At 43.9% G+C, this 16,192-nt stretch overlaps 1 protein-coding gene across 1 annotated transcript; it reads right to left on the bottom strand.

Moving 5' to 3' along the window:
- Window positions 1-31: 31 nt before the first annotated feature.
- mrpl39 (mitochondrial ribosomal protein L39) lies at window positions 32-14,609 on the bottom strand. Its single transcript, XM_080024385.1, has 10 exons — window positions 14,416-14,609; window positions 13,622-13,825; window positions 12,227-12,366; window positions 10,719-10,818; window positions 8,576-8,643; window positions 7,742-7,854; window positions 7,378-7,443; window positions 6,824-6,977; window positions 3,178-3,225; window positions 32-189 (listed from the first exon to the last, which is right to left on the bottom strand). Exons 1-10 carry the CDS (start codon window positions 14,450-14,452, stop codon window positions 109-111), a joined length of 1,011 nt encoding a protein of 336 aa, XP_079880511.1. The 5' UTR covers window positions 14,453-14,609; the 3' UTR covers window positions 32-108.
- Between the last annotated feature and the right edge of the window lie 1,583 nt (window positions 14,610-16,192).

Below are 16,192 nucleotides of genomic sequence, written 5' to 3' on the forward strand. Positions count from 1 at the left end.
AATCAGCGTGAGACAGAGACGACGGCAAACGTATTTTTTTATCTCTTGTACATTTATTTATTGAGGGAACGTGACGGTGAAATACACGGTAGGGTGCGAGCGAAGGGCTTATCGACCGGTGGAAGGCGGCGTCGACCCGGCCGGAGGCGGAGGGGGCGGAGTCGCCTCTGTGGCCGTGGGCACCTCAACCTGCGGACAGAACGACAAAAACAAAAACAAAAAAAAGAAAAGAAAAAAAAAAAAAAAACGTGACTTCCAATTCCATCCGGACGACAGACACGTTCCGTCTTTTAGGGCGTAGCGGTCGTCCTCTGGTAATTCTGGATTTCGTTTGGCCCGTCTCGGACATTCCGGGTCCGTGGGTCGAACCCTGATCTCTCACGATAAGGGGGGGGGGGATAATGCCTCCAACACACGAGGCTCCTTGTGGGGAACGGTCTGACCCGCATCCTCGCTTTACACCTACGTCGTTAAACCGTCAGAGGCGGCGCTCTCCGGCCAAGGACGGGGCCCCTTACCTCCTGGTGGAGGACGTTCAGACCCGATAAGATCGGCAACGGGGTGTGAGACCACTTAGTGACCCGTAGGGGGATCAGTTAGCTGCAAGCCCATCCACCCATCCCCCACCTGCTTCTAACATGGAAAGGATTTCCAAAAGGAGAGGATCTGAAAACTCTCCGGGTGAATGAAGCGAAGTGCTTTGTTTTGATATGTTTTCTTTATCAACGGTACAAATTACGAATTTCAACACGTTTTGTGCTGTAGTCAGCAATCATGTAGACGGCGAAAGGGACCACGAATTCAAAGACGTGGATGTCAGGGGTCGACACCGCCGCCGGTGCCCCCCCGACCAAGGCACCGGCAAAAAGATCTGGAGGGGGTCGCCGGGCGCTGTTCAGTGTCTGCCCACTGCTCCTACAGCAGGTACAGGACGCGTCCAACGCCGAGGATCACCCTCGTTGTCGCCCACTGCGCCTCCTGCGATCTGTGGCTGCGCAACACAGATCTTCCCCATCTTAATTATTATTATTTTTTTTTTTAATAGTTTTTCTCACGTTTTTCCGCCTGAGTTCCGCATAGCTGGAATCAGTGAAACTAGCTCCAAGTTGGATATTTTTGCGTCGGAGCAACACGATTTCTTCCGAGTTAATAATAATTTCGTAATTCGTGTCTTGCGGCCAACCAAGTTATTTACAAGTTCATTTTTTATTTTTTTAAACGAGTTGGTGATGACCCGCCAGGAGAGCCGCCGTCCGACGACCAGCTCCAACCGACCGCGACGGTTCCCCCGCGTCACGGGCTGTGATCCGCCGCCGAGACGCGGCCGCGGGCGCCGCCGCCGCCGCCGGGCGGGACGACCGGACGTCCTGGCCGACGCCGCTGGCTGCAGCGGCCCGAGCCGCCAACACCGCCCTCCAGCGGCTTCTCTGCTGAAGTGCACGGTGTCGTGGATGGACTCAAGCGACAGGAGTCCCTCACAGGCAGAACTACACCCAGGGGCAACGCCGTCACAAGTAAACCCCAGAGAACTCCTCTGCCGCGTCATCTGATTAAGAATAGGTGTCGGATAGTGTTTTACAGGGTTTTTAGATCGGAACTTAGAAACTTCATTTACGCCTTTCGTTCATTTATTCGTTGATATTATTTGGTCTATTTTAATTTTGTTAAAAAATCAATCCTTTTCATCCATTTGTTTTGCTGATTTTCTATGACCTGCATTCTTAAATTTACAATTTCTTTATATTTCCTTTCATTTTAGCTATAAGTAAATGCTTCGTTGGGTTGAATTAACTCCTCTAATAAAAGTGGCGGCGTGCCGCTGATGAAGTCATTCATCGATATAGTTTAATAAACCACACAACGTTACATTCCAGCTCCCCCGTTAGCGAGAGGAATTTTAATCATTAAAGCAGATAAACACGCCGCGAGAGTCGGCGTCTTTCATTTTCAGCCCCAAAGCGGAGACGCAGATTCAACGTACAAGACGAAGACGGCGATCAACCGTCGGCGCGGAGCAGGTCGGGCGGAGGGTTGCGTCGCCCTGTCGTCGTCGTCGTCTGACGGTGTAAAGCCAAATCCAGAGACTGCGGCGCGAGAGTCCGGAACGTTGACGAGTTTGAGCTCATCCGGCCCCCGAGGCCCTCCGCCAAGGAAAATCCTTTGATCAGCTAGAATATTGTGCCGTGTTTGTTTACATGCACGTGTTTTCATTGCGATCCGGTGGAGAAACTGAGAAAATGGCTTCTGCCGACCGCTAGATCGCCAGATACCAGAGTTTCCCTCCAATCCACAGCTCCTGTCACGTAGGCACGGCCCCGTGCCGTTGACAGGATTCAAACCGTGTGCACCGCGCGCATTTACACAGAAGCAAAAGTCGTGCACCGCGATGCCAAAAGAGTTAAGTGAAGTTATTAAAAATCCAGTCTTAATCTTAACGTACATAACAGCGTCATTCTCCGGTGCTTCTCGGTGTGAGCCGGGCGGAAGCATCGCATCGGCGCGACCGGGCCGCGCCGCGCGCGGAGGCAAACGTGTCCTCCACGGAGGAGGAGCACGCCTCTTTTTTTTTTATTTATTCATCAGTGTCCTTATGTAATCGGTGACGTGCCAGGGGGCACCGGGAAAAAAAATAAAAAGGCAGCGTTCAAATCCATTTCTCCTTGACGGCCCCCATACAAAATTAACTTCCCTGAGCAGAGTTTCCACGTGAAGAATTCATGCTCCCTGGCTCGGGCGCCGGCGGCTCGGCGACGACTGATCCCGTCAAGCTTCTCCGCGGGCGTCGCGAGGTACAGAGCGCGAAAAGAAGCGAGAAAATAATTCAATAAATAAAAAAAAACAACAACAACAACTGAGAGGCCGTGTACCCGGAGAGGTTTAGAAATACTGGGAAGTTTTCGAATCCGAGTGCCGCGGCTCCAGTTTTTGGTTTCAGGTTGTCCCAATGGCTAAAGCCTAAATAGCCACCGTCTGCTCCAGCCGCTGAAGCTAGATGTTTTATTTTTATTATTGTTATTTATTTATTTATTTTTTTAAACCTCTGATCATCTAACCCGAGATGATCTTGTAAATCTTTAAAACGGGCGCGGCTGGCAGGCTGGTTGAGCGCGGACCGGGGGCCACGGGAATTAGTCGGCCATCCGGCGGCGGGTGGTTGGGTGGTGGAGAGTCGCTTACCGGCTTCTCCGCCCTCTGCTTCAGTTTCCTCCACACCGTGTGGTGAGCCTGTGTGGGGGGACACGGAAGGACGTCTTCACCTCACACAAACAGCACAGACAAACAAGTTGGTTCCATGAGCGCCTGGCTGAACGCTTCACTATGGAGAAACTTACCACTCTTTCTCAAAATGGGGGAACTCATAGTCCCAACGTGTCATTTAAGGCGTTTTTGCACCGCAGGACGTTTTTCGTAGTTCTAAGATGTTTTGGAGGAACCGCCCCGCCCCCCCCCTTTGTGCATCTGCACTGCAGGAACTAGGAACGACTGTAGTTCTTCCATCGCTGTTTTGAGGGACTCCCCCCCCCCTCTGAAACGACCTCTTGTCGATCTAAATATGAGTGAAGATCCAGCCACCGCGTTGCTTATGTCTCGCCTCAAATTTTTCTGGAATCAGATTTTAGCGTACTGACGAGGTGAAATCAGTGAAAGCTACGGAGGAAGCACAACACGGAAGTCACGCTGAAACCCCTGTCGGCTGACGTCACTTCCGGGTTCCAGTGCGGTGCGAATACAAGCAGATAAAAAGCCCTTGAAGGAATCGAGTTCTCGGGGGCCTCCCCGGCTCCTGGTTCCCCTCACGGAGTCCCCACAACTGTTCAAAACGCCTTTAGTGAACATTTTATGAGTAACAGTAATATCACATTTAAGTTATGCGCAATTGCCACAGCGCATCCCATGTGTAACGTCTGCTACGGCGGATTGCCGGTAGGAAGCGGTGCAACTTCCTGTTTCTAGTCCCTTACATCAGCACGGATGCAGTCAAACCAGTCAATAAAAGCCTGAAAAATCCTGATAGAACGTGCCGGGTGGAGCACATAAAAGACCTCGCCAGGGTGAAAAAAATGGCAAAGCCATCCTAAGGCACTGCTTTTTTTATTTTGAGTTTTTAATTTGGCCTGTGAGCTTGTGAGACGTTGTCAGATGTAGGGATACGTCAGGGGCACCGAGATCATCCTCCACTGTTGATTTATTTAAAAATCGCTAAAGGTTTTCTGAGGAGAATAATAACTTGTGTTGACGCTCTACTGGGAGAGGTGGAAGAAGCCTAAGTGCCACTTACAGCAGCTGCTTTGTCATACATAATATATCAAATATTCATTGGGAAGATAACTAATATGACAATGCGAGTACTGTACTTTCGCCTAATTTAATGCTTTTAGCAGTTATTCCAAATAGATTATACTGAAGAGCAGAGGTGTGGTGAAGCCTACGGTTTGAAGCGACATGAAACGCTGTGGGCACATACACACTAAATGCATCACTTCTGCTTTTAATATGCAAACACAGGCAAATTAAGTAATTATCCATCTTTACACTGAGACATCCTTAGACATTATGCCAATCACCAAGCCATGGTTCTCAAAACCAGTCGTTTTGCCCCACAAAGGGTGGGGCTTGCCCCCTAGGGGTTAAAGCGGTACTGCACGGGGGAGAGATGGCAGGTGCAGAACTAAGATCGTGACTGAATAAATACTACATTTCACACACACACACACACACACACACACACACACACACACACACACACACACACACACAGTGTTTATACTTCATTTTTTTAGTACTTTCTACTTTTTATATTTTTACTCAACAAATGATGACAAAATTGGATGTTGGCTTGACATGGATCTTCATGTTCTTTATAATGTCATTGTTTTTTTTTTTTTTTTTTTTAAACCAAGTTCACCACAACTTGCTTTGTCACTGTTTTGCTGTTATTAATGGAAAGGATGAAATAATTGGATTGCAGTGGTGTGGAAGGGGGCGTGTACATTTTTCCACTCCTTAAGTGCAGCTCACAAAAAAACCTGGCAGCCGCTGACCTAAACCGACCATAATGTAAAATGTACAGTGAAATACAAAACTTCCAATCAGGTAAAATCATTACATCTCTGCGAGAGAGAACCAGTCATGAGGTCATGGAAATCAAAGTCATTAAACAAGAAAGTCCCTCACATGCAATTTAAGACTGTTAAAAAACGGAACTGAATATCAGCACATGAACGGATATAACACAGAAACCATGTGAATTATTATTATTATTATTATTATATTGTCTGAGAATTTAGAGGCCATTTTCAAAATCTTTACAACGAGCGCGAAAAACACCAACTCGCAGGAAGTCTCGTTCACTTCTAAGGAGAGTCGAAAACGCCCTAAGAAAAGCTCGACCTGGTTCCTGTGTCGGGCCGGGGGTCTGGACGCGTTGGATGCCACACTACGATCAAAAAGCTCGGCAACGCATTTCCCAGGACTGGCCTTTGTGATTTGCGTGTACAAGGGATGCAACGGTACAGTGAAGCTCACGGTTTTGTGTGTATCAAGGTTTTGGGGCCACAGTAACAGTACGGTTTTGGTATCTATCTTTGGTATCTTTGGTATCTAGTGTAAGGCTGTGTGTGTTCATTGGTGGGTTGTTATAATTTACATAAGTTAATCTGATCGGAGGGCAGGTGTCCAAGGATAGTGGATAATTAAAATATACATTTTTGTTACTATTTATCCTTTTATATACTTTATATAATATTTTAAAAATGTTTCACGATAAAAAAAGTGATTTTTGGGTATAACAGGTATAAACAGTATTTTTCAATAGTAAAATAACTTATTTTCAGCAGGGGCACCTCCCGGCGAGGGAGGAGCTTAACTCTTACATGAAGGGGGAAACATTTGCCGGTGGCAGGAGACGGCAGCTTAAACAAGCAGCCAAACGTCAAACTGTAAAGCTTGACAAAACAAAAAGAAGGGCTCATCACCCGACGAGACTCGGTTCCCTTCACGGTGGATCTGCAACAGCGGGATTCAACAGGAAGCGTGGACTTACTGCACGCCATGCCACGCCCGTACGCGGCACCAATGCGGTGGACGTCCGCTGCGATACCCTGACAACGTGCTTCACCTGTTCGTACTCAGCCGCAGGGGAACGTACCGAACGGTTCGATAACATGCCGCGCACGTGTGGTCCGAGGCGGATCTAAATTTGTTCCTGAAGTAAGAATAAATTCAAGTGAGGAAAATATTGATGGATCCCGAATTTGTGCTTAAAACGCATTTGGATCAGAACTGCAAAAAGTTAGGATTAACATTAATACAAGGCATCACTCAATCTATATTAATATGAACTAGTGCATGCCCGTTCAAAACGGAAGACTTTTTAATGAAAGTGCCGATTAAAGTCTGGCTAGCTGATAGCTGTTTATTAAGTGTTACATGTGTACGTTTACTATAAGTTTATTAAGTATTACATTTGTATGTTTATAATACGTTTATTAAGTATTACATGTGTACGTATATTATAAGTTTATTAATATTACATGTGTCGCGTGTCCAATTAGCACCAAATTCGACACGTATGAAGTAGATCGGGTGAACGGTCGTCGAGATAATCGGAGAACAGAGGCACATATATACAGACAGACAGACAGACAGACAGACAGACAGACAGACAGACAGACAGGCAGACAGGCAGACAGACAGAGTTTCCTTTTTTAAATGTGTGCACTCTAAAAACGCTACGAGAAGGAAGTTTTCAGCTTTCTTTCCTTCAGTGAATTTTAAAAACTCCTCACAGTCTCTAGTTGTTCTCACAGCCACTCCACGCTACCTGGAGCTGCAGGGGCAGGGAGATGCCCTGCGCTCGGCGGTGGAGGCCCCGGGGCCCCTGTCCCAGGCTGCGGAGGGCCGTCACCTCGTACTGGGAGCACAAGCCCGTCCTGGCCACCAGGGGGCGCCCACTCAGCAGCACGTGGTCGCCGCATCTAGAAGTGGGGACACAGAGTGGGAGATTTACGGAGCTCGAGGTAATCTGAATAGAGGTCAGGGTTAGACTACTATGTTGACCATCTGCTGAACCATAGCTTCCAGTAAACGTTCCAAGCATGAGAGAGAAGACAAAGGAGCCTTTTAAATATTATATATATATATATATATATATATATATATATATATATATATATATATATGTGTGTGTGTGTGTGCTCTCTGTGGGCTTTGCATGCATTTCAAAACAGTAGAATAAAAAACATCATCCAAAATTGTTATTTTTTTAAGTCAAACTTAAAATCAAAGCGGCATTCAGATTTTGAGTTTGACTCAAGCCCTAGAAATCGACACCAAGTACACGAGGTTGTAAACATTAAAGTAAGTGTCTGTCTTCACCTGTAGAGCGTGACGGTGCCTGACGTGCTCTCCGCTGCCGTCCTCTCCACCTCTTCCTGTTTAGACCTGCAGTTACAGACAGGGAGGGTTAAAACGGACTTGGTACATTGGAGAGCAGTAAGGGGTTCAGCGTCGACAGGCTGCCGGAATCGAACCAGGTAGCCGCTGATTTCTGAACAAACTTCTCTACGCGCCACGTCACCCCAATGTTATTAACCAGGAATAGATTTGAAAGTAGCTTTTCTGCCCTGGAACGATGAAATGTGATTAGGTTTTCAAGTTTTTGTTCCCGGTGAAATATCGATCCTTTTCCGATTTTTGCGGCGAGACGGAAAGACGGGCGGAGAAAGAACTTCCAGGCTACCTGCTGTGGGAGAAGGCCTCCAGTGCCACAGCGGGCAGCACCTCCAGAGGCTCCCAGGCCAGGTCCTGTTGGATGAGCTGCTGGGCTCCTCGGGTCAGAGAGCGCAGCGACTCCTGGGACAATAAACACACACACCAAGTACTGAATATACACCTGAAAATACTTCTACTACTACCTTACTTAGGGATCCTGTTCAAAGACGTAAGTTTGTTGACTCAGGAAGTAGCGTCAAATTCAATCCACATTCAACACCACTTGCCGTAACATTGGCTACAGCCAGTTTGCCAGTAGGAAGCGACGCAACTTACTGTTTCTAGTCTCTTACGGAAGCAAAAGAGTCAGTAATACCGTGAAAATCCTGCACATCAAAGACCGCCTGACTGCCTGGATTGAAAGGATGTCGAATCCACCTTAAGACCCTTTTTGGAGGGTTTTTTTTTTTTTTGAGCTAACATTAGAATAGCTCTTGAATAACCCTGATAAATGTGGGGATGGTAGCTCAGGAGGTAGAGCTGGTGGTCTAGTGATCCAAAGGTTGCTGGTTGGATCCCAGGCTCCTGCTAGCATGCTGTAGTGTCCTTGAGCAAGACACTTAACCCCTAATTGCTCCTGATGGCTGCGTCCGTCGGTCTTTGAACAATTGTAAGTCGCTTTGGATAAAAGCGTCTGCTAAATGACTAAATGTAAATGTAAATATATACTAACACATTGCAATGACCTCAATAGATGTGTCGCTAGCTGTGTTAAAAGTTTAGAGCAGTTTGAGGGGAGCCGAGAATGTTGAAACACCAGTAGATAAGGACGGGTGAAAACACTACATGATAAAGACCTTACCTCCATGGGGACCCAGGAGTCCAGCCGAGGGTCCAGCAGCACATCGTAGCAGAATGCTCCTGAAGCGACTGCGGCAGCGGAGAAAAGACAAACGTTTCTATCAGGCGTTCAACATGAGCGGCAGAGTCTGACAGCGTTATGTAACATGGTGGTGATGGACTGAAGGGGTTTAATCTCTAGAAAAGGGCCCTGAACTACCGTGAAGACTATCCGAGGAATGGGATTTGACAATTGCTTTCGAGGAAGTGGAGCAATGACGACTGAAACTCATTCGCTGAGGAACGATCGTGATCCTTCAATGTTTGTTTCCACAATGGTTCTAGACTCGGGGCTGATGCGGAGGTGTACGTTTACTGTTCATTTTAGAGCTATTATTGACAAGACTCTGTTTACATTTTTAGGTTTATTTTATTTTGATTTTTTGTTTTGAATAACATTTTTTGGCTTATATATCATGCTTATCATTAGGTATATAGCCAAATGTTCTCTGTGGGTCGCCAGATGATTTTCTGAAAATGCACAAAAAAAAAAAGGAAAATGTGTTTAAAAAAAACTTTTTATTTTTTTATTCATAATTTTTCACAAACAATATGTTTGCAGAAATAATTCCCTCAGCTAAATTATTCCCTCGATGCACAATGTAGAAGTTTTTAGTAGTACATTTTCGTGTGTGTGTGTGTGTGTGTGTGTGTGTGTGTGTGTGCGTGTGCGCGCGCACAGCTGCACGGAGCATCCCTATATACCTCTGCTGTGCTGACTCTCTGCGCAGCATGTATGACAATAAATATCAAAATGGTAGAAATTTATATATGACAGTTTACAAGCTTCAATTGGTCAAAATGCGGGCCGTCGGGTTGTGGGAGGCGGGACAATTTGTCAAAAGGTTGGACAGTCCGTCCGGTTGCGGGACGACGGGTCAAAATGCGAGACGGCACAGCACAAATTGAGACGTGCGGTCGTCCTCAGCACAAACGTAGCACAAACGAACAAGACCATTTTCATGCGATAAGGACGATGATGGGGTGGAAAGTTACATAACAGCTCATGAAATATAATGTTAAACATATCAAAAACCACAGCGGCACAAATTATCATTTTTACGGCACAAATCTGCGCAAATGCAGCATGAATGGAAATCGTTTTTATTCAAATTCTAATCACACGGGATGCCAACTCCACGGAGATTTGTACGTGTACTAACTATCGGAACGATGTCACGAGACAGACTTTTTCCTTTAGGGGTCGCCAGCCAAAACGTTTGAGAACCCCTGTTGTATAGGACCAGTTCTTCCCATTTTTTTACGGGCTTAATATATACAGTATATATATATATTAATTGTTTTTGTTATTTCTTTGGATTTTTAATAAGGATTAGTGTATATTGCCTTTTTTGGCGATATACACTTGTGTACACTTAACCATTAGGTTTTATAGTGAATATAATGTATATTTTTACATATTGCCATTTTCTTTGTTATATTTTTTATTCTATTGCTTTATTATTGCATATTTGATGTGTGCTGCGCTGACGCTGTCATTTCCCCCCAGGGGATGTGATGTGATGGGAGGATGATGAATCGGTCTCAACTGAGGACCCAAAACTGAAATTGAATATAGCACTTATCGATTTTTATTGAATGAACACATTTAGCATTTTTATTATTACTATTTGATTACATTCTTCTGCCTTCCATCACATTGAGTTCCATGTTGTGTATGAACGGTGCCATTCAAATTAAAATATAGTACAAATACTACTATAAGGTTTCTTGTTGTTATTGTTATTACTTGTCTTTTTTTCCTTTTTTTTTTGCAAAAAATATAGTGAAAAACTGTCTTAAATTTACCGGAAGTAGAAGAGCTTTGAGACGATTTGATTAGTTTGTGGAGCGGGCCGCTTTGTGACATGATGAACCGATGTTATTTAAGTCTGGTTTCCGTCTTTGCTCATTCCCATTCGGAGGGTTGCACTGTGTAGACCACAGAGTTGTTGCTCCGAGAGACGAACAACCAGGAGCAGACGGACCGGAAATCGTGCCTAACACGACTAAACTAGACCCTGTGTATTGCTGCATGCAGCTATATTTATTATTGCGATTGCTACTACTACTATTACTACCACCACCACCACCACCACTACTACCTGGGAGCTCCGGGGCTGAGAGGAGCTCCACCACGTAGTCGTCCTTAAAGGCTGTTTCCAGCACCTGGCCCAGCAGAGAAGCACACGAGCGCCAGTATGCCTGAGGAGACAAGATGGAGGCGGGAGATTAGCAGTTAAAGGTTACTGAGCAACCACATTTAAAGATTATTTCAAAGAAATAAAATAAAACAAAACTCCCCCCAACAGTCTGAGCTTTGGTAAAATTGTTAAAATTGGAGGAATTTAAGCCGGTGTCATAACCCGTTTGTGTATCATGTACAATAACAGGCTTATATTATGAGAGAGCCATAAAATGAACCCAAAAAAAAGCCATTCAATAATTGTGATGAGGTCAGAATTAGTCATAAAAAAACGTGGATCCATAGAAAGCATGGATTTAACACTGAAAATCCAGCAGGAAAGGCAGACACCATCCAGCCAGCAACGACCAAACCCTGCTCAGGAATGATTCCCAGCACCTTGATGAATCCATCCTGTAAATAATTCAGGCTGCTCCGGAGGCAAATGGAGGCCACCGTGCTCCATAGATGTGCAGAGGAAGGGTTGCAAACATTTGGGGACAATTAACAGGAATTTATGGGAAATTTGGAGAAAAATGGTAATATAGGGGTTATTTACACTGGCTGTTTTTAAGCCACGACACACAGTGTGCAGAGCGTTGCCCGACTGGGATGTGTATTCTTCTCAGAAAGACGTTCCCTATTATAAAAGCAAAGATTTATTATTGAGTTTTGGCAATGTTTCCAAACTCACCGACCTTAACTTCCGATGGAAAAATACCAGAAAGTCAGTGCTGAGATGCAAATTACAAAGTGGTCACAGGGTTACGATTATTTTTCATTTGTTAACATGGGATTTGGCATTGGAAGCCTGATATCATTGTGTATATTTTAAGTGTGCAATAGCACTGGTATTACACTTTACATACTGTAATAACATAGTTAGAAAGTAGTAATAATTAATATTTATCATTTATACCCTATACACCCATAACAATAATCTATCCTTTGCATATTTTTATATGTCTGACTAATTCTGTTTTGTATTATTTTGGATATTTGTATATTTTGGACAATTATTTATTTTATTTTTACTCACTTTTTATTCCATGTTATTGTTCTTTTCACTCCATTTTCTCTGAAGCTTTAAACAAACCTCACCAGAACAAATTATGTTTATTATATGTAAATTCACAGCGAGAAAAAGGCAGTAAAAGGACAATGGAACAGCAATGATCATAACAACTGAATGAGGGGGGAAAAAAAACCAAAACAAAACATAAGAAAAAGGGTTCCCCCCTGAAAGATGGAAAACAGTCAGTCCACTGACTGTAAAACAAGTAAAAACACTGTGTTTTTACTTGTTTTATTTACTTGTTCCTGCTGCACAGCCGAAGCCGATTCCACTGACGGAATTCTGAGTCGCGTATAAGACATAATAAGAATAAGAAAATACTCTGGAGTCACCGCCCTGCTGGCGCGGTGTACCTGGTTGAGCGCCGTCGGGTCGGCGTCTTTGAAGGTGAGCAGCGACAGAGAGCAGGAGTGGGTGAGGGGCCGGTGCAGGGACCACAGCTCCCCGTCGACCTCGGCCAGAGCGGAGCTGGTGACGTGGTACTCCGTCAGGTCTGAGGGGAAAACCAGAAAATATCTTTGGTCAATCTTTTGGGAAGGACAAAAAGCTGGTGTTTCACCCTACACGACGCAAATGATAGTAAAAAGCACAAATGTAGCTCATTCTAGGTTGGTATATAGTGCCATGTATTCTTGCTTTTATTTTATCGTTTTTGTCAATTCTAGATTTACACTTACTGTTTTGTCTATCAGTCGGTTATTGTTATAGCCATTTTTAATCTTTAATGGCGGCACGGTGGCTTAGTGGTTAGCAATGATACACCACAGCAAGAAGGTCCTGGGTTCGAATCTCGGCCGTCCCAGGTCTCTTCTGTGTGGAGTTGTGCATGTTCTCCCCGTGTTTGCCTGGGTTTCCTCCTGGTGGTCGACTTTCCTCCCACCAAAGACATTTATGTTAGGGAGGGGGGACTACGGATGATTATTAGCTCATTAGCTAACTCAGGTACGTTTACATTGATGTGGAAACTGAAATGCTGATTAATGTGCATTATACCTGGTAAATAAATAAATAGTTTAGGTTTATGTTTATTGTTTATTGTACATTCCCTGGCTTATATCTTCAAATAAACCTTTAGCTTTACTGTATATTGCAAATTATTTTTCTGATGCAAGTTGCTATAACACTGAAATGTGCATCCGGAGATCAATAAAGTATCTACTCTCACTATCTACCCATGTAGCCATCATCCATCCGTAGCAATTGTCTTTAAAGGAATACAGCCAGTTTTTGGGAAATTCGCTTTTCATCCGTCTTACCCAGATTAAGAAAGAAGGTCAACACCCATTTCATCCATGTGTGTTCAGTACAGAGATATAGACGGGCTATATGTGTATATCTGTGTAGCTCAATGCATGGCTGTAGAGAGGATCAACTAGACTAGCTTGTATGTTTTTATTTATTTATATATATATATATATATATATATATATATATATATATATATATATATATATATATATATATGACTATTTCTGTCTATTCCTTTTTTTTTTTTTTATTGTATTCCATTCTATCCCCCATTTTTTCAGACTGTTAATCTTTTTTTTTTTTTTTTTATGCTCATCTTCTGTAGTGAAACGCACCAAACCTCACCCCAACAAATTCCTAGTATATGTATTTAAATGTACCGGGCAAAATAAACTGATTATGATTCTGATTCTTTCAGATCCCAGAAAGGAGACATCCCACTGTGCCTGCTGAGGTACTGGCGTTTGACTTCCTTCTCCCCCGGTTCCTCATCCACTCACGTCTAGCGCAGCTGAGCGGTGTTGACATTCCTTTGTTCATGACCAGCAAAGTGCCGTCCAGCCCAGGGCCGTGCAGGTTCACCTCTATCTTCTCCACACGGGGGTACAGTGCCCGCTGCCGGGCCTGCTCGCGTGAGAACACCTCATTTCGCTGGTTACGGATTTCTACAGAGGGACGCGCGGCTGCCGCAGTGGACGCCAAACCTGAACAGAAATGGGTCGTAAAATAGATAAACTTACAAAACCGATGCTGGAAAGATAAAAATAAACGTAATAAGAATTGCTCTTTGGGACTCCCAACATTATCATTAATATGTCCAAAATTCCATACCCGTCTACAGTGAAACCAGGATCTAAACAGTCACTATGCACATTCTCTAATGGTGAAGTTTAACTCGTAATCAATTTGTCTGCGCACCCCCTGGAAGTTCTTGAAGGACCATTTGAGTTCCCTGGACCCCTAAAAACGAACTACCACATATTAAAAGAAATGTCAGTAGCCAATAAACCTATATCAATAACACATCTCTGTGTCAGCAAATAACACACTTGTCAAAAATGTCAAATGGTGCAAGTTTCCATACGTATATAGTATAACACGTGTACTGTGTGTACCCGCATGATTTGAGCAAAATATTTAATATGAAAGGAGAACTTCAACAGCCAGTGCTCGAGTGACCTCGAGCCAACACCCTATTTGAAGTGGCGTGTTTATAAAAGTCATATACAGAGAGGTAACATGTCAGCGACGCTAACAGCATCCGAGCTTGTTGTTGTTGTATTTTTTTACTTACGCTGCTGGACGACGCGGCATACTGCCCTGCACGACATGACAACGAAGTGATTCACAACGACATGAGCAAAAAATATATATTTGAAAAGAAGGGAGCAAGTAAACTAATGCGGAGTAGGAGTTGATGCGAGTATTTGACTGCTACGCGACACGGATGAAGGACGCCATGCCGGGTTCCGTGTGCGTCGCACTTTGACGTCCGTGTGGCAACGGGGATCAGTTCCGTGTCAACTGGAGTTCCGGCGGTCGAAACCAGCAGGTGTCGCTGTTGTCGCCTATTTCCCACCGTCTGCGGAAACGATGCGTCGAAGTTTGATGGAGAACTTCTGCCAAACCCTGTTTAAATAAATGTACATTGCTTATCGCGAAATTATTTTAACATGCATGTAAATATATATAAAACGATATCAGTGGAAAAAGTATAATTTCATTACTTTATACAAATTATTTTCTAACTATTACAAACTATAATGATAATGTTTGTTTATTTTTTTTATTGTGTGTATTCTAGTCATTGTGGCATTTATTTTATTATTTTTATTTTATGTTTATTGTATTTTTATTTTCTATATTATTATTATTATTATTGTTGTTGTTATTATTATTATTATTATTATTATTATTATTATTATTAATAATAATATTAATATTATTGATAATAATATTAATATTATTGATAATAATAATAATAATAATAATAATAACACATCCGAACACTATTGCTATTGTTCCGATTTTTATTATTATCATCCTCCTTGCCATTCTTCGGGCTAAAAGTGTCCAGAACTGCTGGAGCTACGGACGCGGTCTGAGGTCTCGTGAGAACCAGGGGCGTCACAGACATCCCGGGGTTCAAGTTTCATCCATATCGATCCACATTCGGCGCAGGAATTAGTGGGAAAAAAACGATTAAATTTGACCAGAGGCAGCCAAACGTCCGCGCGTCGCCCACACGCCGAGGTTCTAAAACATTCGGTCGGGTGGTGGCGGAGAGAGATGAGTTTGTGGAGTAAGGCGCTTTTTGACATCATCATCCAATTTGCTATATATCTGCAGGTTATGGCTACGAACGTCCACTCGCACCGTGCAAACTACGTGGTGTAGACTCTGTTGCTCTATAGTGGTTAAAAAAATGCACGTGCGCGTGCGTGTGTGTGTGTATCGCCTTACCTGCTTGACGTCGGTGGAGCTTTTCATTTGATATTTAATTATTTTTCCCTTTTTGTGAATATAAACCCAGTCTGTTCCATCCAACCCGGTGCCGTGTACCTACAGCGCCATTAGAGCCAGTTGTGACACACAAACTGTCGGAGTCCAAAAAAATATTCCGTCTTTGTGTCCTCATCAAATGGAGTTCGCCTGCAGCTCCAGAGCAATGAGTCTGAATCGTGTCAGCTGTCCGTCTTATTTTAGTTAAAAATTGAAAAAGTCGAAGAAACGTCTCTGAGGGACATGCAGCGCTTAATCCGTTTGAATGGAACCGTGTTGCCGGGAGCTTCCACACGGAGTGATTTCCTTCCACAGAGACACCGTGAGGCAGGACTCTGTGGACAACAGGTAGTAGACGGACACCTTCTCATTTTTGGGATAAAGTCATAACACGCAACAAGTGTATCCCTGTAGTAGTCATTTTGCGTGTCTCACCAGGACTCGGAAAACTCGCGTCACCGTGTCATTACGTCAGCTGATGCTGTGTTCAAAGGAAACTCGGAAAATTGTAACTCGTTTTGGACACAATGCTGATGTAGACAAGTACGAGCTTATGCTTTGTTCCATGG

The sequence above is a fragment of the Zeus faber genome (genome assembly GCF_960531495.2).
Source record: "Zeus faber genome assembly, chromosome: 2".
Taxonomy (NCBI): Eukaryota; Metazoa; Chordata; class Actinopteri; order Zeiformes; family Zeidae; genus Zeus; species Zeus faber.